Source organism: Gymnoscopelus microlampas, assembly GCF_963454915.1.
Source record: "Gymnoscopelus microlampas genome assembly, chromosome: 23".
Classification (NCBI taxonomy): Eukaryota; Metazoa; Chordata; class Actinopteri; order Myctophiformes; family Myctophidae; genus Gymnoscopelus; species Gymnoscopelus microlampas.
In genome coordinates, this window is record NC_139960.1 from 8,478,866 (window position 1) to 8,502,996 (window position 24,131).

General features: G+C 43.9%; 1 protein-coding gene across 1 annotated transcript in view; it reads right to left on the reverse strand.

The window, feature by feature from the left end:
* The window catches only part of LOC311039662 (plexin-A4), a 162,184-nt gene that overhangs the window by 22,188 nt on the left and 115,865 nt on the right, over positions 1-24,131 (reverse strand). Inside the window, exons 22-24 of the mRNA XM_084049606.1 lie at positions 15,150-15,253; positions 6,775-6,874; positions 2,836-3,026 (exon numbers count right to left, since the gene is read on the reverse strand). Coding sequence (XP_083905732.1) covers positions 2,836-3,026; positions 6,775-6,874; positions 15,150-15,253 — 395 coding nt within the window. The remainder of the gene's footprint in view (positions 1-2,835; positions 3,027-6,774; positions 6,875-15,149; positions 15,254-24,131) is intronic.

Sequence of the window (24,131 nt, forward strand, 5' to 3'; positions counted from 1 at the left end):
AAGAGCGTTTTGATAAACGCCTTGAACTGTAAATTGTAAATCTGCTCGGCTGTAGAATGTCTGTTTACTCATTATATTATTACAATCTCATATCCTGGTTCTTCTTCTTCTAAATCTGCGTGAAAGCTTTGATGATGTGGGGAAACTGTTATTTCACAGCTGATGTGTAATAATAATAATAATAATAATAATAATCTAAGAACAGGAGACGTGTCTCTTCCTAAGCCGCTTTGTGCTGCCGGATTAGCTTCCCCCGCTGCACCATTGACCCTAATTTGATGAAACGTCGACTTTACGGAGGGAGGAGAAGGACGAGAGCGAAACAGAGAGAGAGAGAGAGAGAGAGAGAGAGAGAGAGAGAGAGAGAGAGAGAGAGAGAGAGAGAGAGTCTAATCCACTTGTAACGAACAAGGAGATACTGTAAGGATGAACAGAAGGAGAGGAGAGAGGGAGAGAGAGAACGTGCCGGAGCAAACGATGAGAAAATGAAATCAAACGATAAGAGGTTTTCCTATCGGAGGGAGGGAGGGAGGGAGGGGGAGGGGAGGATGTCGATGGTGGCAGATGAGTTAACCACGTTAATCCCAGCATCCGTATCATGGGGAAAGCGTTCGCTGACAATATCAAATCAACAAGCTCACAACGCGTGCGTATAATGGGTGTTGCATAACGGTGGGGCAAGCATTCCTTGCATTGTTTCCAACTTGCATCAATCCCGAGGCCAGTGCCCAACAGGCACCTGTCTAGTAATATAAAAAAGAGACAAACATTGTAAAAATAGCCGATCTACAAGCTCACAACGCCTCGCACTGCGAGGCGTTGTGAGCTTGTAGATTGTTGTAGATTGTGGGTCCCCTCTAAAACTGTGTTTCCCAAACAATGGGGAGTAAATACTGTATCCTTTGTCTGCAAGCTCACAATGAGTTGCATCACGATGCGTTGTGAGCTTGTAGACCTGCTATAATTTCACACATTTTTGGGTGTAACTTTTGGGTCGAATAAAACAAATTGGGAACCACTGATATAATTACATGCACGCACATACACACACACAATATACTTATGCACCTGCACACATTCAAACACACGTGCACGCGCACACACACACGCACACACACACACACACACACACACACACACACACACACACACACACACACACACACACACACACACACACACACACACACACACACACACACACACACACACACACACACACACACACACAGTCCATCAGAGTGACAATGATGAAGCCAATATGGAGGATGTCAGTGGCGGGGGGGGATATTTATCGACGAGGTGAAAGTCAAACGCAGTCAATTACACTTCCTGTCTGACCAAACATTGCTCACCAAGAGAGATGAGCAGGACAAGATCAAGTGTTATTTCACTGGAGACAATCTGTCTGCACTGCAGCGTGCAGACGTCTCTCTCTCTCTCTCTCTCTCACACACGCACACGCACACGCACACACACACACACACACACACACACACACACACACACACCAAGAGGTGACAAAGGTGCGTGTGTGTGTGTGTGTGTGTGTGTGTGTGTGTGTGTGTGTGTGTGTGTGTGTGTGTGTGTGTGTGTGTGTGCGCGTGTGTGTGTGTGTACTTGTATTACTATACGTGTGAGGGACAAATGTCCCCACAAGTATAGTAATTTTGTATTCGATAAATAGCCCGGATGCACCGCAACAGGCTCTATGCACAGCAGCCATATTGTGAAGACATTCACTGGTGTTACCAATGATACTAATGAAGGCTCTGTTCCACTCTGTTCAAACAGAGTCAGGGTGCTGATAGTGTGCGTGTTGGCTCACTGGAAACACTCTGCTACACCAGTGGGTCTCAAAGTGTGGTCCAGGGTCCCTCAAGGTTCCTTAAGGGGTTTCCAAATTCCCCTTATGGGGTGTGTAACTCTGAGTGTATGGAACCAAATGGACCCGTAAGGGTCCATTTGGTTCCATTTGTACACTCTTAAGAGTTATGGGGGTCGTGGAAATTGAAAAATCTGAGAACCACTGTGCTACACTAAATGGAACAGAGCCTTCATTAGTATCATTGGTAACACCTGTGAAGGAAGTGATAATAAGGCTGCTGTGCATGGAGCCTATATTGCCTCGAACCCACAACCTCCCCTATGGTGGGCAGGCACTTTACCACTGCGCCACCCGAGCACAGATCTGAACCAAAGAAGACCTGAACTTTTAAGAGTGGGTTGGTCATTTGCATTCAGCTGCTTGATCAAAAAAGTCCCTTTTCCCCCCAAACCAATTAAACTTTCTTTATTTTTTCTGTCTGAAGACGTTTATCATTTGAGGCTCATTCAAAGAAGTCCATTTTCACAGCCTATTTTCTATTTTGGCCCGATAGCATCTATTCTAAATACAGAAGCACCTTTGGCATCTTCGCGGGTCTGTTCCGCGTCGAGACAATTATTGATATTCACCGGCGTCAACAGAACGGTAATGAAAAGAGAAAAACAAACATCAAATATCTATCTCACGCAGGAATGGAATTTAAATAATCTCTTTCCACTGCATGACTCAATCAAAAGAAACAGAAGGCCTAAACTTTAGTGAGCTAACAGTAAAGTTCATATACGGTAAACATCAGCAAAGAAATGTGACTTTCACAATCAAATATAACTTCACTCTTTTTTGTCCACTTCCCAAACTTTTCAGGCTGTGAGCTTGTAGATCTACTATTTTTGAATATCCAAAGTATAAAATTGTGCTTTTTAGCTAAACCCCCCCCACCCCCCCAAAAGAATACATAAAATGACTTTCCCCGTTTTAAAGGGTTAAGATGAACGTGTGTGCTTTACCTTGGTGGCCAGCAGTCGCGTCAGGTAGATCTCGGAGACCATCTTGCTGCCGCGGTCGCCCTCCTTCTGGTCGCCGTGCTCGTGGTTCTTCACCAGGTGCCACACCTTCACGCCGCTCTCCAGGTCCGGGGTGATCATGGGCGTGCGAGAGCGCAGGCTGTCGGGACTGCCCGTGTACTTGATCATGTTCTCTGTGCGACCAAACACAACCACAGCCAGACATGAAGAACCATTAGCATACAATAAGTGGTTCTCTAAGTAGGGGGTTCGGAGACCCCCCCCCCACAGGGGTCCATGAGGGGGTTCCAGGGGGTCGACAGCAAAATGAGTTGACATAGCATCAAAATCAGTTTAACCACTTTAACCCTATAAAGGGCATACTGTAGCAGTGGCGGCCATTGTGTGGTTCTACAGATAGAAAGCCCATTCATTTTTCCCATAGAGGTTTCCGAAAATAGTTATGTTCATTATTTTAAGCCTGGAACCAAGCCATCCAGGATCCTGGTGAATCATGACCATAACACATTTGATTCGTGTCAAAAATGATTTGAATATTTAATTGTATTATATACTATTATTTGTATATATATTTTATAATATATTTTCTGTTTTAAAAAAAATGATATATTCCGACAGAAGAGAAAGAAGGGGAAAAACTCCCACAGACAGATGACACTGAGAAACCCAGGTTCAGACTGAACTAGCATTAGATGGAGGTAAACAGACAGGAGAATGGATGCAGGAAAAAATAAAGCAGAAAAGCAAGAAAAAAGTCTCCATTGTGTGCAACAGATTGATGGCGAGGAGGGGCCGGGCAACAAATCAAAGCCTTGCACAGCTTGGGTCCGATGGGTTTCAGGCGTATTTCCAATTTACAGCTCTGGGAAATTGGATATGAAACTTTTAGGGAGCCCCCGCGTGCGGTTAATGTTTCATGCCGTCTTCTTCTTCCTTCTTCTTCTCCGGGATAAGACACGCGACAACGCCGGGCCCACGACACAAAATCGAACAGGTGTCAGACGGGATGAAATATGCATGGCCCACCCCAATGGTCCAAAGAGTCCTGATGACATTTCCAAACACACGGCTCAATGGATGTTTACACAGTGTGAAGAGAATTGATCTCGGTTTTAAGAATAGGACGCAGACTAAAAAGGAAGAAGAAAAACAACAACGCAGAGTGTTTTTCACCCACAAGAGGAAATCAATTCAGGAGAGAGAGAGAGAGAGAGAGAGAGAGAGAGAGAGAGAGAGAGAGAGAGAGAGAGAGAGAGAGAGAGAGAGAGAGAGAGAGAGAGAGAGAGAGAGAGAATGAGAGAGAGAATGAGAGAGAGAATGAGAGCTAGGACAGACAGAGAGACAGACAGACAGAGGATGACAGCGGAAAACAGAGAAAGACAGATACAGATTGAGAGACAGACAGACAGACAGACAGACAGACAGACAGACAGACAGACAGACAGACAGACAGAGAGGGAAAGGACAGAGGGATAGAGAGAATGAGAGAGACAAACAGACAGAGGAAAGACAGAGAGAGAGACAGAGAATGACAGAGGGAAATGGAGAGACAAAGATAAAGATTGAGAGAGAACGACAGACAGACAGACAGACAGACAGACAGACAGACAGACAGACAGACAGACAGTTATTGTTCCATATTACGGTCATCATTGCTTCATTGTTTGTCATTGACTTGTTTTCATTATCATCATAGTTAGGCTGTTTGTTAGTCACGTCATGCCAATAAAGCAATTTGAATTGAAATGAAATCGATGCAGAGAAAGAGAGAGAATATGGAACGATCACATTTGTGTCGGAGCCACTGCAGCGGTTTATAGTGTTTTAGTTTCACTGACTTGCATCTGTTATTCAGTAAACAATATTCACTGCACTTGAGTATGAAAATCATCTCTCTCTCTCTCTCTCACACAACACATCATTGTGTTTATAGTCTTTGTACTGCGCTCTGTGTGTGTGTGTGTGTGTGTGTGTGTGTGTGTGTGTGTGTGTGTGTGTGTGTGTGTGTGTGTGTGTGTGTGTGTGTGTGTGTGTGTGTGTGTGTGTGTGTGTGTGTGTGTGTCTCTCTCTCTCTTTCCATCTCATCAATGTTATTTGTTTGATCTGAAGTTTGCAGCTCACATAAAAGTGAATATCACAGAAATACCTGCACATGATTTGTGACTTGTGTCACTCTCTCACCTCTCTCGATATTTTTCTGTCTGTCTCACTTTGTCTCTCTCTCTGTGTCTGTCTATCTGTCTGTCTGTCTGTCTGTCTGTCTCTCTCTCCTCTTCTAGCCTCATTAGAATAGAAATCAGTGTTCCATCTCGGTGGCACTGGGCCATTGTGTTCAGGGAGAGTTCAAAGTCACTAGCTCTCCAGTAACAGGCCGCGGTTCTGAAGTACCTCACGTTCCTGTTTGAAGTCTCCCCCCCCCCCCCCCCCCCCCAGAGAGAGAGATGGGCCCTGGCATAATTCCTTTCTCATTCACACTCTCCTCATTTGAATCCGGGGAGGTGAGATGGTTATGGAGATGAGACCGCAGCTAATAATCCTGCTGCCGTATTTGATGTGTGTGAAGAAGCATTTGTGACCCGATGCGATGACGCTGAGGGGGGGCTTTGATCAGCCTCCAGTTTGATGGCTACTCAGGTTCAAGGAGATTCGGAGTGGATAGACGGGCGGTCGGCAGAGTTACGGAGGATGCGAGCACGGGTTCTTGAGGCAAAAGTGCAATGAGTCTAGATGCTCTCTCTGTACGCTTCAGAAAACCTCCATTTACCTTGACAGAAGTGAGTCTGTTTAGGTTTGAAGTGAGCCTTTGTTCTCCAAGAAGCTCCCCTTCGTAACAGCTAATAGGCGTCCTTACTGCAAGGTAATGCTGCATTCACACTGGCAGCGATAAGAGCTACAAAATGACCAATGGTGGAAAGTAACTAAGTAAATGTACTCCACTACTGTACTTAAGTACAATTTTGAGGTACTTTTACTTTACTGGAGATTTTTTTATACATTTTATACTTTTGAAAACTTGTGAAATGGGACCTTCTGCATAACGAGTACTTTTACTTTTGGTACTTTACGTACATTTTAATACCAATACTTATGTACTTTTACTCAAGTACATTTTGAATTCCGGACTTTTACTTATAACAGAGTATTTTTACATTGCAGTATTGGTACTTAAAACATTTTAGCACTTTTTCCACCACTGAAAATGACCAAGCAACACACTCTCACTCCCCGAAATGCATATCGTGACTTCTTGGGACAAATGTGACCAAACATCCAACGTTTGGTGCACTTCCGCACTCCAGGAATGCGGAAGTGCCGGAAGTGCCGGGTCTGCTAAAAAAAACCTGTTAAAATGGCAGAGGTGCGCCGTCTAAAGCACTCGAGCCACGAGAGGCACCGCCGGAGCGAGCCGCCGTGCCGAGCGTTGCGAATCTGACTCTCTGTCCGTCGCAAGAAGTCACCCGCTTGGGATTGAGAATGCGTTGGTGGGAGCGATGAGCGAGAAAAGTATAGTTTTGCCACCGATTACAAGCGGGACTCGTGTGGAGAGGGAGAGTGGAAATGGTGAAACGATTATCATTGACTGATGCTTCACTGGAGCCAGCTCAACTTTTTTGACAGGTGTCAGCCATCAGTTTGCATCTTCATGTAGCTGGCTTCCTCTGAAAGCGCCCGTCGCTTTCCTAGCGTGAACGCAGCGACAAGCAAAGCCTATAAATTATAGTTGACCGTTTTTTTCGTTGTTGAGAATAACTGATTTACCACCAAACGCTGTCATGCGACACCGCTAAACTACGACACCACACGACGGAGTATCAATTGAGCTGTATATTACATTGATTTGGAATCAAATCCCATTCTAGTTTGAATGACTTCTCTGGTTCTACACCGTCATGTTAGTATGTATTGGTTTATAATGCGTACCGTATTTGCTGGCTGACGTCCTGGACACAGTGGAACTGTTGACAGAGTTGTAGGCTGTCACCTGTTTGGGAACCAGGGCCACCACCGAGTTATCAGGTACCTGGAAAAACACACACACACACACACACACACACACACACACACACACACACACACACACACACACACACACACACACACACACACACACACACACACACACACACACACACATTATATTATGTATTGATATGTTGGATTCATGTTCACGTGTGTTTTTCATCATGGTTCCGATTCTACAAAATGTCTTTTAAATCTTAACAGTTTTTAAAAAAAACTTATGTTACTATGTCAGTGGTTCTCAAACTTTTTCATGTCAAGGACCCCCAAAATGATATGTATTTGTCCACGGGCCCCCATCTCAAAATATGTTGTTCCAGAGAAAAATATATATATTCAAGATTTGCACACATTTTCACGATTTCCCAAAAATAGCAGATCTACATCTTGTATATCTGCTATTTTTGAATAGCCAAAGTGTAAAAATAATGCTTTTCAGCTCAAATAAAAAAATGACACAGATGCTTCTCCCGGTCTTAATGGGTTAAACCCTCAATACTTAGTAAACTTGACCTTTGGCTCTGTATACCTGGTCTGCTCTTTCCCCCCCCCCTTTTTTCCCGCTCAAAGTACACTTGTAGATCTTCTATTTTCGGGGAAATGTTCTCCTCAGAATAGGGATGCTAGGGTTCAAGTGGTTCATGTATAATAATAAAAAGTTCCTATCTCACAAAGATGTGGCGGGCCGCCTTGTAGTAACTCTGAGGATCCCCTAGGGGGTCCAGGACCCCCCTGTTGAAGACCCCATATGGTACATCATTGCATCTGTGTCATTATATATTTCTCATGTGGATAAACATGGAGAATATGTTATTAGCCTGCATGATCTGTTCATGACGAGAAGTCCCATACTCCCTATTCAATAACGCTGGTCCTCTAGGGTCAGGTAATGACAGACACGCACGTGCAAGTTTGTGTGTGTACACGGGCACACAAACACACAACTATAACTGCACCCCACACTTACCAGTCAGCCAACTGGATTCAATTAACACAACTGGGATGGAAGCTGGCTCAATGGTGCTCCCAAACACACACACACACACACACACACGTCTGCACACGCACATACACGCACGCACGCACGCACGCACGCACGCACGCACGCACGCACACACACACACACACACACACACACACACACACACACACACACACACACACACACACACACACACACACACACACACACACACACACACACACACACACACACACACACACACACACACACCTCTCCCACTATCTCAACACATGGACCTCCGGCTAAGCTAGGGTTAATTGGAGTGATCTCTACAGTAGTGCACAGGGCTCTCTGCGTGCGTATGTGTTGCGCGTGCGTGTGTCTGATTATATTCTAACATTATTTCAGCCATTCACTGCATGCATAATGTTGGTATCAATCCCAGGTGGGCAGAAAGCCAACCTCTCTGCTCTGCCGCCCCCCCCCCCCCCCCCCCCGGTTCCTTAATCTGACATGAATCTGTACGGCAGCATAATGAACCTGCACGGGACGAGTGGTGTTTGGGGAAATAACACCAGGATATAGGAGGGATACGGGCGAGAGAGGCAGAGCACAGTTTACTGGAAAAGAGCAGAGAGACAGAGATTTATTGTTATTAATATGATAGAGAGATCTGATGCAGTGAATGTCAGAGTTTAGCCCGCGGTCACGATTTGATCGCTTCCGAAGCTGGAAAAGGCTAACTTTACGGCCAGATCTCACACTATCATTGACACTAGATCAGAGCAGGGAGGGGGGGGGGGGGGGGGGGGGGCTGGAAACGGCTCTAGCAGCTATATTAAATTGGGCCTCTTCCTTACTTCCTTCACAGGTCTTATCAATGATACTAATGAAGGCTCTGTTCCATTCTGGTCAAACAGAGTCAGGGTGCTGATATTGCATGTTGGCTCACTGGAAACACTCTGCTACACCAGTGGGTCTCAAAGTGTGGTCCAGGGACCCTCATGGTTCCTTGAGGGGGTTCCAAATGGGTGTGTAACTCTGAGATTGTAAACATTTGTTCCATGTACATTCCATCTAAACTGCAGTGAATCTGCTCATAACTTGGTGAACGGAAATGACGAAAATACTTTTGCTATTTCTGAATCCTAAAAAGTAACAGTTTTGGACATATGAGGTTTCCACCCGACAGAGACGATATACTTGAAGTACTATTATTTTGAGTAGCTGTACTTTATTGTACTTTAGCCTATTATAGTTTCACTCCACATCTGAAAGACAAATTATGTGCTTCTGACTCCACTACATTTCTAGGAAGGGAGCCCTGGGACTCAAACTCACAAAAATACATTATGAATTAACCACTTAAGCCACTTAATTATACTTAATTACAAAAAATATATAATAATAATAGTGAAACCACCTTGTCCACCAGTGGTGGTGGTAGTGGTGGTGGGTGCATTCATTTATTTTTATTTTTTTGTCTGTCAAGGACCAGGCACTCTCCTTCCCCTGGCCCTGCAAAACCAAATGAATTAACTTCTGTCTTCATTATCTTATCTGCGATTCCAATCAACCTCCCTAATCCATTCCAAACCCACGCCTCACTCACCCCTCCTCCAAACCCCCCCCCCCCCCCTCCGCCTCCACAGCCGGCACGGCAGAGGCAACTAACTCGCCTCTCCGCTGACATTTAATTTAGACCCCCGGCTTCTCCGGGAGGAGCGTGCGTGCTTGGAGAGGAGAGGAGGACAGGCGAGAGAGAGAGAGAGAGAGAGAGAGAGAGAGAGAGAGAGAGAGAGAGAGAGAGAGAGAGAGAGAGAGAGAGAGAGAGAGAGAGGACGGCGGACGTTCATCTCAGCCTCTCAAATTATTTACACCGTAATGAACAAGCGGCAAGCCGAGCGCCATTTCCCATTTGGAGTATAGGGCAGGCCATCATTCTGGTTGGCTGGACAGACGCTCGCTAATCGTGATGTGCCAAGCGTTGGCTCTGTCAATATGTGTCTGTCTGTCACTCTGCCTGGCTGCGTGTGTGTGTGTGTGTGTGTGTGTGTGTGTGTGTGTGTGTGTGTGTGTGTGTGTGTGTGCGCACGTGCGTGTGTGTGTTTCTGATGATTGTGTCCAGGTATGAGCGTTGTGCCGATGATTGATGATTTAATGATTCACCCGACATCCATCTTAATCATCTTTTGTGTGCGTGTCACACCGTTGAACGCTGTGCACGACGCTGTTCCAACAGTTTCAACATTTTATTTGTCGCTATAGGAGGAGAAATGCCATAAACCTTTTGTCAACGTCCAGTCGGCCGTTTGACGTCATTTGCGAATCTGCCAATTTAAACACTAATAATAATAGTAATAGTGAATGGAAATTACAGGAATATTTTTGGTGGTTTTATGCACCACATATCTGGGACAAACTCCCGGAAAACTGCAGGTCTGCTGCCACTCTTATTATCATGTATTTTCTAAAGTTTTTTTTTTGGCTTTTCTGCTTGATTATTGATAGTTTTTTTTAAGTGAAGATAGACAGGAAAGAGGGAGAGAGAGACGGGGAGAGACGCGCAGCAAAGGTCGTCGGGAACGGGCCGTGGACCCGTGACGCGATGTCAGACTGCATTAGAGCCTATAGCTAGGTGCCTGGACAGCTAGGCCAGCGATCCAGAGCCCTCAAACTTCTTTTAAAACACAACCTAGCATCCGTATCCTGGGGGGGGGGGGGGGGAGGGATTTGCCGAAAATAGACAATCTACAAGCTCACAATGCGTTGAGCCTGTATATTTGGCAAAGATACCCAAGCGAATATGGTCAACTAATTATAGCGCCCATGGCAATACAGTCGACTACCAGTGGTTTTCAACCTTTTCACGCCAAGGACCCCTAAATAGATAATCAAAGACCCCCAGAAGAGAAGATTTGTATTAAAAAATGCAAAAATCTACAAAAAAACTTTCGAAAATCGAAAATGTTTAAAAACAAGACCAGGAGACCTGGTTCTGCCAGACCCAGAATAAATTCCCTTTTATGCCCATGTATGGACGAAAGGGGGACGAAATTCAGAGGTCCCTTTTATGCCCATGTATGGACGAAAGGGTGACATAATTTTATGCCCAGGTATGGACGAAAGGGGGATAGACCGAGTTATGCCCATGTATGGACGAAATGGACCGAGTATGCCCATGTATGGACGAAATGGGGACGGACAAAGCCTCATGTAGGCCGACCCCTTGGGTCTGGCAAAAATAGCAATCTACAAGCTTGCAGCGCGGCACGAAGTGACGCACCGAGTTGAATAGCCAACGAATACAATAATGGATGAAGGGGTGAAAATGTCTGTTAACACCTTTTGCTGGGGAACCCCTGGGCCCTGGAACCCCCTCGAGGATCACTGGTGGTCCCTGGACCACTGATTGAGAACCACTGGACTATACGGTTTAAGTGGTTAAGTGTGTGCATGTGTGCTGCACACGTGTGTGTGTGTGTGTTTCCTTTGGTGTGTCCACTGTGCAGTGATGTGCACGTGCCCAGCATTTTAATTAGCCTGGTAAACCAACCCCGGTCGCCCAACGGTGAATTCACATTTATCATGTGTCTTCTGCAGACAGACCGGTCTGGCCCCCAAGCACTGGGCGGGCGTTTTGCAGGAACCAAAAAGTGGAAGGGCCAATCAGAGTCTGCGCTAAGGGCCCTGTGACTGACAGACAGTTCTTTTAACCCATTCAACCCGGGAACGCATCCGTGTCATTTTAGCTATAGTCTTTGGCTATTCCAAAATAGCAGATAATACAAGCTCATAGCGCGGCACTCGGTGCCGCGCTATGAGCTTGTATTACCTGCTATTTTTGAATATGAGCTTGTAGATCTGCTATTTTTAAACGAAAATGTGTGCAAAATACCCCCTTTGCTTCTGGGGGTCCCTGGAACAAAATATTTTGAGATGGGGTGGTCCGTGGACAAATACATATCATTTTGGGGGTCTTTGACATGAAAAATGTTTGAGAACCACTTGCTTTGAAAAAAATATATATATGCATTAAAAGATTTGCACACATTTTTCATGATTTTTCACAAAAGAAAATAGCAGATCTACAAGCTCGTAGAGCGACACTGCGCGCTATGAGCTTGTATGTATGCTATTTATTTTAATATCCCAAAGTATAAATAATGGTTGTAGCCAGAGCCATTCAAGGAGAGTTGCGTCACCTCCGTACAAGGCTCTGGTTGTAGCTCTGGTTGTAGCTAAAAAATCTAAAATGACACAGTAAGTGTTCCCGGATGGGTTAATCGCTTTTATGTGATCTTCTTCTCTGCCAGGATTGCTTTTACATGTCGTATATGTTTTTTTTTACTCCATTGTTTTGCATGTGCCACCGATGCCACCCACCTACAGGTGAACATGAGCTTGTAGAGCTTTCTCTGGTGCAATACATTTATTGTAGGCCAACACTATCCCTTTGCCAAATAACCCAGTAAGACCTGGAACTGTGTCATTTTTAGATTTGAGCTAAAAAGCATTATTCTACACGTTGGCTATTCAAAAATAGCAGATCTACAAGCTCATAGCGCGGCACCGAGTGCCGCGCTACGAGCTTGTAGATCTGCTATTTTTGAAAAATCGTGAAAATGTGTGCAAATCTTTGAATATAAATACTTTTAAAGGGAACATTTTGAACTCAAATCTTTACTTCTGGGGGTCCCTGGAACGAAACATTTTGATGGGGGTCCGCGGCCAAATACATATCATTTTGGGGGTCCTTGACATGAAAAAGATTGAACACCACTGATATAGAAACATAGGTTTTTCAGAATACTGAGATTTAGGAGACATGTAGAATCGGCTTCAGGTCTCAATGGGATAAACAAACAACAAATAATAAATGTCAACACTAATCCCTTTCCCTTCCAGTGTGAGACCACAGCATCCTGACTGACACCTCACATCCAGACACGGAGGATTACCTCCAGGTCTAAGACGTAACGCCGGTCGTGTCCCTGGAGGAAGGCTTTGGTGTTTTCATACCATCTTGACATTTCACCAGGCTATATGTTTTTTTGACAGTATTTGTGTAAAAAAAAAAAAAGAAAACAATCAATAGCTGAGCTGCTGTGATAGAAGAAAACACGTGCGGTGCTCGGGTGGTGCGGAAGGTAAAAGTGCCTGCCCACCAACCCAGAGGTCGTGGGTTTGAATCCACCGTGGTGAATCCGGCTTTTTTTTGAGCGTCTACTACGCGAACATAATCATGTTTATAACCAGTGATGGAAAAAGTACTCACATTTTTCTATTTAAGTACGAGTATATCAATACTGAAATGTAGAAATAGTGTCTGTTACAAGCCGATCTACAAGCTCACAATGCGTCGCATCGCGACGCATTGTGAGCTTGTAGATCGGCTATTTTCAAATGGCCGAAATGTATATAGGGCTGAAGTGGTTAATGTATGTTTTGTAATAATAGTCAAAATCAACAAAGTAACTAGTACGTTTTCAAATAATTGTAGTGGAGTAAAAGTAGAATATTTGCCTCTGAGATGTAGGAGAGTAGAAGTAAAAGTACTGATAATTGGAAATACTCTCAAAATTATACTTCAGTACAGTACTTGAGTAAATGTACTTAGTTACTCCACTGGCTATAACATACAGTAACATGTTAAAACAGTGATCAACTGTTTCACCACCACCAAAAATCTAAACCTTAACCTTATTATGAGTTTTTCTCTGTGTTTATGGTTACAAACTTTACAGAGATAATTGACTAATAATATTAAACTGTGTGTATACACATGGATATACAGATGGATGTGACATACAAGCATCTCCCTCCCGTCATTCTTTGATATGCATTAGTCTAAACAGTATTAGCATAATATAACTCACATTAACATACAGACAGTCAACACAATCACAAATAAGCTAAGTGTAAACCAACAAGACGTTACCGAGCATCCAGATATTATGTCATAATGTCTTCATATACCGACCGCGATGAAAATGCCTTTCATGCCAATTTGATTGGAATCCAGATCGAAACGAGACGCTATAATGAAATGTAATGGTTTGCTGATGTTTACATTGCACAGCATGGATCTTCACAGTGCATCTTCTGTGTGTAAAACAATCAATATGTTTGGGATGAGGCTACACTGTAAATCCTGATAGTTAATTTAACTCTGAATGTTACAGTGTGATACAGTATGTCAGACACACGGTATGTTTTGTAATGCATTCACGTACGCAAGCACGCACACACGCACGCATGACCTTAACAATGCACACGGTCATGTACTTAGGTGCCACATTCGTAACTAGAGGCAGCCATAGCTGAGTGGGTAGAGAGTAGGTACGGTAAGTATGCCTTGGGAACCAAGAGTTCCAAGAGGTCAGGAGACTATCTCCTGTTTCCACGGGCAGCTTGATATACAATTACATCCCCCAGCCATGATGTACAACAAGTATACCCGCTGGAAATTATGCCGGTAAGTCGCAGGGACTTGCACCCAATCCAGGTGCCAAGCATGCAGGGATGGCATTGGATACCGTTTGTAGCTTTCGGTATGACTCGGCCCCCGGGAATGAACCCCCGACCTCTCCATCTCACGACTGACACTCCAATCACAAGGTGGGAGCGGTAGACAGACAGCCCCCCCCCCCCCCCAGCCACCCAACCCTGATCTGCCCAGACTATGAGTTGAAGTGTCCCTTAGCAAGACACTTAACCCCTAAATGCTCCCTGGGTGCTGTATTAAAATAAGTGCATTCAACACAGGTGGGCAAGACAACTACTAATCACCAGAAGTCTTAAGTGCATTCTCTTCTAAAACAAGCAACTAAGAGTATACCTATAGCGCTACGGTAAAAGTGCAATATATCAGCTACCTACTTTCTTAAACAGATGAGACAAATAGGAGACTATATTGTATATTGTTATTATTACATAAGGGAGTAGACATTGATATGATGCCTGTGAATATAGGAGGCAGAGGACACATTTCACATAATATAAGTATGCACAAATGTACTGTGACAAAAAACAACAACCAAAAAGGAGTGGGGACTACTGCATATTGTTATTGTTATGTAAGGGAGCAGACATTGATATGACTGTGAATATGTTAAACAAATACACAAATTCAAAAAGGCAAATCTTCCTCCGGCATCAGCAGCCACCGTGGTGTGTGTGTGTGTGTGTGTGTGTGTGTGTGTGTGTGTGTGTGTGTGTGTGTGTGTGTGTGTGTGTGTGTGTGTGTGTGTGTGTGTGTGTGTGTGTGTGTGTGTGTGTGTGTGCGCGTGTGCATGTGTGCGTTCAATACCTGGTAATGAGACAGCATGTTGAGTCTCTTCCAGTCGCTCTCTATCTTGGTGGTGATGTCTTCGTCTTGGAGGATCATGCGCTGCCCTCTACCCTGACGCCATTCTGTTGAGGGAAAAAAAATTGGTTAATGGTGCATCTATAAAAACGCCTTTATCCAAAGCGTTTTACAATGTGCATCACCGCCTTTTACAAAGGCACCTACCTGCTAATCAGGAGCAGTTTAGGGGTTAAGTTCATAGCGTGGCACCGAGTGATTATTACCATATAAAGTGTCTCTACCCCCCTGTCAATGTTTATAAAACCCACAGAAAGCATGCCTTGAATGTTGGCTATTTTCGCTGCATGGCACTCATGTACGAAGAAGTAGGGCCTTCATTCATGAAGAACACATCAAAAGTTGAAATCTGGAGATACAAGCCCAACAGCAACGATACCCTGAAGAAGGCCGCTTGTCGGTCCGAAACGTTGGTTTCCCTGTGATTATTATTAAAAAAGTTGGCATCGGCAGCTACGAGTGTGCGGCTCTACTTCTTTTTCTTCATAAAAAGAGTAACATGGATGACATGATTCACGAACCACTTGCACTGCAGGGATATACGCAGAGACAAGTGTAGAACGGAGAAGAGAGATAAATAACAGACATAATGGGAGTGGGAGAAAAGACGGTTTAAATGAATCACCCTCCCTTCTCTTTGTTAGTAGCGCTCTCTCTCTCTCTCTCTCTCTCTCTCTCTCTCTCTCCCTCTCCCTCTGCCTCTCTCTCTCTCTCTCTCTCTCTCTCTCTCTCTCTCTCTCTCTCTCTCTCTCTCTCTCTCTCTCTCTCTCTCCTGTTATCCAACATCATGAGCTTATAGATCGGAGATTTGCTATTTTGAAAATGCCATATAGGTCTGAAGTGGTTTTGTAATAATAATCAAAATCTTCTAAGTAATTCAAGTTTTCAAATAACTATAGTGGAGTAAAAAGTACAATATTCGCCTTTGAGATGTTAGTGGAGTAGAAGTAACAATTATTGAAAATTGGAAGTACTCCAGGAAAGTAAAAAAAGTACCTCAAAATTGTACTTACTGTAAGTACAGCACTTGAGTAAATGTACTCAGTTACTTTCCACCTCTCTCTCTCTCTCTCTCTCTCTCTCTCTCTCCCCCCCCCCCACCTTCTCCGTCTCTCGCTGTTCGGATCGATGTGTGTGATTAGCGCCGCCGGCCCAAAGGCCTAGTATCCACTTCCTTTTTCATCTGCGGCAACAGAGCCCGTGTTTCAGTCTCTGACGCACCCTAACCATCGACCACCCTAAGCCCCCCTGCTGAGCTGTCCTTATTGTTATTGCTGGGGGAGTCTTGCAGAGGAAACAAGGCGAGACTCTGATCCTCTCTCCACAAACGGATGGAGAGAAAGAAACTAGAAAGCCTTAAAGGGACAGGCGACACAACAAGGCCTATAGTTTCATTCCACAAACAATGCCTGATCATTCAATACTAGTTCTCGCGTCTTCCCAGCATGGCGTATACACCTGCGCACCAACATGTCATGGAGAGACACCACTAACAAAAGCGACACGGCTTATTCCCATTTAAGCCCCATATACTTCATTGTACGACAAAAAGCGAAAATAGCCGATTATCATGCCATTTTCGTCAACTTTTTCTGAGCCTTTGCTTGAAAGGTATACAGTGGAGAGATACAAGAAACACGGAGAGAGAGAGAGAGAGAGAGAGAGAGAGAGAGAGAGAGAGAGAGAGAGAGAGAGAGAGAGAGAGAGAGAGAGAGAGAGAGAGAGAGTGAGAGAGTAGAGGAGCGACATGCAGCAAATTGCCCGGCCGGCCGTGAATCGATCGGGGGACTCGTTGTCAGGCATTAGAGCCCATGTGGTCTGGTGCCATTTCGACATTTTAGAAAATGTTGGCCCATAATGACATATGCCCAAAATAGAGACGCCAGGTTGAAAGGGCTTAGAGTAGGGTGACCAGACCAGACGATTGTCCTCATTTCAAGCTGCGTGTCTCGAGCCCCGACTCATATCTCTAAAACACTAATATGTCCCGGGTTTTCAACATTCACCACAAAATTGCCAGAATTTTAATAATAATAGTTGTTTTCAGAGGTTGCATGGACGTTAATCCTGTTCATGTAAACATGCTCACCTAACAGGTGCTAATAATGAATCCCTCCCTTTCATTATGTGACCACGCACGGCACATGCACGCTCTCGCGAGAGAGAGAGAATGTATAATAATAACAATAGGCCCATAATACATGCATCCACACATAAGTGAGAGCATGCAGTAAGACTGGGTAAAATTACTGATTTTCTACTGTTTCTAATGTTAATCACCCTGTGACTTGGACCAGCTTTCCTAGCCCCAGCCCCTCCTCCAGCGTATCAGGTGCGCTAATTCTTGTGGTTACAGAGGGTGTAATATTTCTTTCTAAATGTACTGGTAGAACACACCACTGCACCTATAACCAATCCGAAAACATGCACAAATGCATTGCGTGTCTGAATTCAACGCTGAGGCTGATGTTTGTCAATCACTCGTTGCCTGTATGCGACATCTATGGTGCGTATACCTGTGTGTGTGCATGAACGTGCATGCATGGGCGCACGCATGCACGACGAACGTGCGCATTGACTTAAGGGTCCCGGTTTGAGGGGCTGAATGTATGGTCACCCTAGCTTAAAGCACGCTTCAAAAACAACAACACAACACACTACTTAAGTACAACAATGCTACATTTACATTTAAACTAACCCACCGTCTTTCTGAGAGATTTCACTCCTCATCAGAAAATCAAATACAAAACCTCTCAGACGCTGCCAACATCATCATAACTGAGACAACAAAAGACTGTTTGTTCTCCACAACAAACAAGTGGATGATTCCTCCATTGTTTGCATGCAGGCATATCCCAGGCTGTATGAATACGTTATTGTGTTTTTTTGTGTGACTCTCCAGTGTGGCTTATTATACTTGGTTAAATACGGGGTGCCGTGATTTTCAGTGATCCCCCCCCCCCCTAAAACATAATCATCAGGTATTATGGTTATACTAGGAGGAAGATTTTTTTCAAAAAAGTGTACAGAAATTGTAAAATTATTTTTTTATGTAGACACGCCTCCAGCTCATTAAGTAAACCTGGTTCTTAGCACCTCCTCCACCACCTTAGCACCACCCACCTGTCCTAGTCCCTCCTCCTCCTCATGCCCACACCTGTTGTGTTATGATAATGAGGGGGAGGGTATGTTTTTACTATGTCACTAAAGCGCTGTTTCTCTATTGGCACGTTTGACCCTCAAGGTTTCAGCCTCCAGGAAGAAACTCCAAATAGTCAGAGAAGACATAAAACACCATAAAACCACCACGGGGGGCTTAATGAAGTTCTATCAACCTCATAGACACATGAAAAACAGAAAAGGTGCAAAAACATGGCACCAGCTCTTAGCATTGTGTCGCCGTGCATTGCGCGCAACCAAAAAAAGACGATCTACCAGCACACAACACGTCGGCAGCGCGACACGTTGTGAGCTTGACATTCTGCATAATGAGTACTTTTACTTTTGGTACTTTAAGTACATTTTGATACCAATACCTTTGTACTTTTACTCAAGTACATTTTCAATAACAGACTTTTACTGAGTGTTTCTACATTGCAGTATTGATACTTTTACTTAAAGGACTAGTTCACCCAAAAAAATTAAACATTGCTATCAATTACACACATACCCATGAAGCCTTGAATAAATGGAGATTTTTTTTGACGCATTCCTGAGCCAATAATTTGATGACCGTGTGTATTCCGGTAGGAGACTCAAAGAGACTCCATTGAGTCTCCTACCGGACACATTAGCATCTTTCCACCGGTAATTATTGGCTTAGGAATGCGACAAAAAATACAAAAATCTCCATAAATTCAATGCTTCATGGGGTGTGTAATTGATAGAAAATAACTAATTGGGTGAACTACTAGCAGTGGTGGAAAAAGTACTAAAATGTTTTACTTAAGTAAAAGTATCAATACTGCAATGTAGAATGTAAAAATGTACTTAAAGTACCAAAAGTAAAAATACTTAAACGCGTTGCGACGTGTTGTGAGCTTGTAGATCGGCTATTTTCAAATAGCCTACAGTAGGTATAAAATAGGGCTAAAGTGGTTAATGTGTGTTTTATGATGTCATTCATATCTGCAAAGTAACTAGTAACTAAAATTTTCAAATCATTGTAGTGGAGTAAAAGTACAATATTTGCCTCCGAGATGTAGTGGAGTAGAAGTAGAAGTATTGGATTGCAAAAACTCAAGTAAAGTACAAATACCTCAAAATTGTACTTTCCACCACCGACTACTAGTTTACTCAAGCAAAACAACTTGAGTACTTTTTCCACCACTAAGCATGAATCAGGTGACCCCCCCCCCCACCAGACTGCTTGTCATCTTCCATTCCGCTCACGAATGGAGAAGACAAAGCTCTATAGCAATCACAACGACGTGTGATGGAGGGCTCCGCCTGAGGAGGATACACTGGAATATACTGTTAGAAGAATGTGTGCGAGTGATGATGAGAGACCGTGTGCCGTTTGTAACAGTACATCTTTCCTATAAACATGCAAATGAGCACCGGAGAGTCCCCCTGCATGGTTCCAAGACGCTCCGTAAACAAATGAGAAAAAAAAGGGGGGGAAAAATTGAAGAAAAGAAAAACGACAAAAGAAATAACAGAAGACCTGGGATGAAACCAAGAGCAAAGCCCAGATTCGCCCCGATTCCCAAATACTGTGTGTGTGTGTGTGTGTGTGTGCGCGTGCGTGTTGACACACACACACACACACACACACACACACACACACACACACACACACACACACACACACACACACACACACACACACACACACACACACACACACACACACACACACACACACGGTCTTACTGCTCTGCTCTCAGGCTAGCTTGTAGTAGGAGGGAATTCATTGTGTGGAGATATAAAACGTTCCAGCGGCTCTACGCTACATTTAAATCCTTGCACTGTTTGTTACATTAAAGTATATGCTTTGCATTGTGACAAACTTCAATTGACATGCAAACAATATAGCATAATAGGGAAATTTGTGGAAACCGCTTAATGCTTATTTGCACATTAACGTCCATTATGCTAGCTACATAAAAGAGTCATTACGTTGGTAGTTATACTGCACATGTATGTGTGTACATATGTATGTATGTATGTATGTATTTACAGTATGTATGTATGTATACACACATGGCAAACGGGTGCCGAGTAACGTTTGACTGGCACAGCGGCTGAAATGGCACATGTTTGGGGGGGGGGGTACAAGTTACGATTCTGTAAACATTTTATTATTTTTCTCCCACAATTTTTTCACCCATTTTTTCACCCATGCAGTGCCAATTGCCTATGTAATCATGGGCGTTACTCTCCCTCTGCCAGCCCAGAGAGAGCCCAGAACTGAGCTCATGCCTCCTTCAATGCATGAGGAGCTAGCAAGCCGCTACAGGGGGGGGTTTCCCGTGGCGCGTGGAAGGAACAAGTTATTCCAACCAGTTCCTTTCCCCTCCATCAGGCGCCCCGGCTGACCAGGGAGAGGCAATATAGAGACCAGGATTACTGCATGTTTTTTTGTGAGGGTACCTACTCTAGGGGACACGGGGAGAACATGCAAACTCCACACAGGAAGGCCCTTTCACCAACCCCAACTAGGCTATGGGCACTGATGACGCGGAGGAGAGGACACGCCCGCAGCGCCCACAGCGTCCCCGGCGGGAATCGAACCCAGGACCTTCTAGCTGTGAGGCGACAGCGCTACCGACTGCACCACTGTGTCCCTCAATTGGCTCCCAAACTGTGGAATAACCTGCCCCTTGCAGTCACAACTGCAGACTCTCTCTGCATTTTCCACCGTAGACTCACGCCACTTTAGACTCCACCTACCCCATAGCACCCATTTCTTCAGACTCCACCACACACGCTAGCACCCTCTCTCCTTGTATCCTTTCTTGTCACACTTTTTGTAGATGCTAGTCTACCATGCAGATATACGCTGGTTACGCATTGTTCTCTTTACACTCAACAATTTATCTTGTTTGTTGACAAGGATTCATGATATTTACTCTGATCTCACTTTGGATAAAAAGCGCCTGCGACGGTAAAATGCCTAAACTATAAATTGTAACGTATCCTCGCATCTATTGGCCAACCATAAAATATCTCATTCAAACCGGGAAAGCATCTGCATCATTTTAGATTTTAGCTACACTATAGGATATTGGTTGGCTATTCAAGATATACAAGCTCATAGCGCGTCACTTCGTGCCGCACTATGAGCTTGTAGATCTGCTATTTATTTATTTTTAAATCGTGAACATGTGTGACAAATCTTTGAATACATATGTATATAACATTTTAACTCAAATCTTTGCTTCTGGGGGTCCCTGAAACAAGATATTTTGAGATGGGGGTCCGCGGCCAAATACCTATGATCTTGGGGGTCCTTGACATGAAAAAGTTGTGAGCACCACTGATATAGCGACATACGTTTTTTCAGAAAACTGTTGGGATTTAGAAGACGTTTGTAAAATCCCCCTCAGGTCTTAATGGGATATATTATGAACACAAGCACAAAATGTATTTTCAGACAGACAGACGCATCAACACTGACATCGAGCGAGGAGACAGCTCACTCAGACGACGGACGATTTCCAATTCGCTCTCATAATAAAACAATAATAGGAGAACACATAACGCCCTGGCAGGGACCATAAAACAATTTCATCCTAGGAATATGTCATCAAAACACTAAACCCCATCTCTTCATTTAGCCGCCGTCCCTACGGCGCACAGACAAACAGCCATGGCCCGGTTATAAATATGGTATATGTTATATTACTAACAAACAACAGTGGCCTCCACAAATCCCATCTGGCAGTATTAAACTGCAAAAAAATATGGCACGGTATTAAGATGGACCGGAGCTATTGGCACATAAACAACGCCCCCAGATAATACCATTACTCACATGCACAGGTATGTGCGAAGACGCGTGCACGCGCGCGCACACACACACACACACACACACACACACACACACGCGCAAGGTGTACCCAATTCCCTGATCATTAAGTCTCTCACACACACACAAGACGCATGGTGTGACCCATATCTGCAAAGACATCGGGGACTGCACCAATATCAGTCAATTATCATGTCTAAAATAAGACACAGCGCTTTGAAGGTTGACGATGAATGATCGCAGTCTACAGAGCCCGAGCAGTTATGCACGCAGATAATATAAACATAGATTGTACACAGTGGCAGTGCTAAATAAAATCCCCTCAAATCTCACAATAAATGTGCGAAATCACTGTACGAGTATTTGGCAGTGGTGGAAAAAGTACTAAAGTACAAGTTTGGGACATGTATATATTGTATATATATATTTTTTTAAATAGCAGATCTACAAGCTCACAATGCCTCGTTTTCAAATGGCCGAAATGTATATAGAGCTTGCCAACGTGTCGTCACCACGGGGGGCATGGCATAGTAGCTGCAGACATACTGGTGGGGGTCAATGTTAAAGGTAGGGTAAGTGATATTTTTTGGTTAAAACAAAAAGTATTTTGTTAAAAGGTTGAAACACTATATTGTGATAGTAATCATTGCTATAGTGTGAGTATGAGTGTTTTTCAGTAACAGGAGTCTCCCCGTCTCTCCAGCTCTTTAATAAACAGATAATACATTTTTCGGTAGGTGTCAAATTCTCAGCCAATCAGGAGAAAGTACCCATTTTAAGCTTAATTTGTATAGTGTTCCAGTTCCAATTTTGCATGCTCATTTCAGAAAAGTAGTCCTATTGAAAGCCAATTTTCACATAAAGTACTGTGCAGTGTCCAGAAAAGGTTCAATTAATGTTGGCAAACATGTCTCTGACACAAGCCTGCTTCCAACACCACCAGATCCATGATTCTGATCCAGAAACGGCAACTATAGAGCAACAATGTTGTTCAACAACACTTCAAATACCAGGATGAGGCTGTAATGAATACAGAAAAGACAATAGAGGAAAACAGGAAAGAAGAGAAGAGAAGAGAAGAGAAGAGAAGAGAAGAGAAGAGAAGAGAAGAGAAGAGAAGAGAAGAGACAAAAGGAGAGCATTTTTAGCGGGAAAGGATCACTGAGTGTCTCGATTGATTAGCTGATCAATCATCTGAGTCAGACGGCTGGCCGACATGAGACCCGGTCGATGGGAAGTTTGGGGCTGGAGGGACACCAACTCAAACATCAGAGCCAGCTGAAGCTGGAAGTCAACTCTCCCGGGATGGATTGCAGAGATGTGGACCTCTCTCTCTCTCTCTCCGTCTAAAGAGGAGGTGTATTTTTGGCTCGGGAAGAGAGGCTTTGGTAAAAAGAAAATCGATGGGTGCCTACGATCAGGCAGCCTCTCTCTCCAGGCAGACAGCAAGGCTGTGAAAGGCCTCCTGGGAACTGGATGGTCGAACTGTGGTGCAGGGGAGCCTCAACTTTTCATCTAATCAGTTAACCACTTGAACCTATAAGCATCAGTGTTGCCATATTTTGAGAGAGAAATAAGCAACCAGGTCTAGGAAAACAAGCCCAAAAGAAGCGACTATGATACCTATATATATATACTGTATACATCGGCTATATCTACAAGCTTGTAGATGAATCTGCTATTTTTTTAAAATAGCAGATTATTATATTATTATTAATAATAATAATATTATTATAAATATTTTGCATTTTTCCCCCTCTATCAGCCACTATATAATGATGCTGGGGTGTTTTCCTGCATTGAAACACAGTCCTCTTTCTGAAATCCGTATTTTCCCTACTGTTTATGTTTGTCCGGGGCGTAAATTAACGCACGCATGTGCGCGTCCGTGCGCGTCCATGTCCGTGTGAACTTTTTACTTTCGGTTTTAAAACGCTCTCAAACTTTGTTTT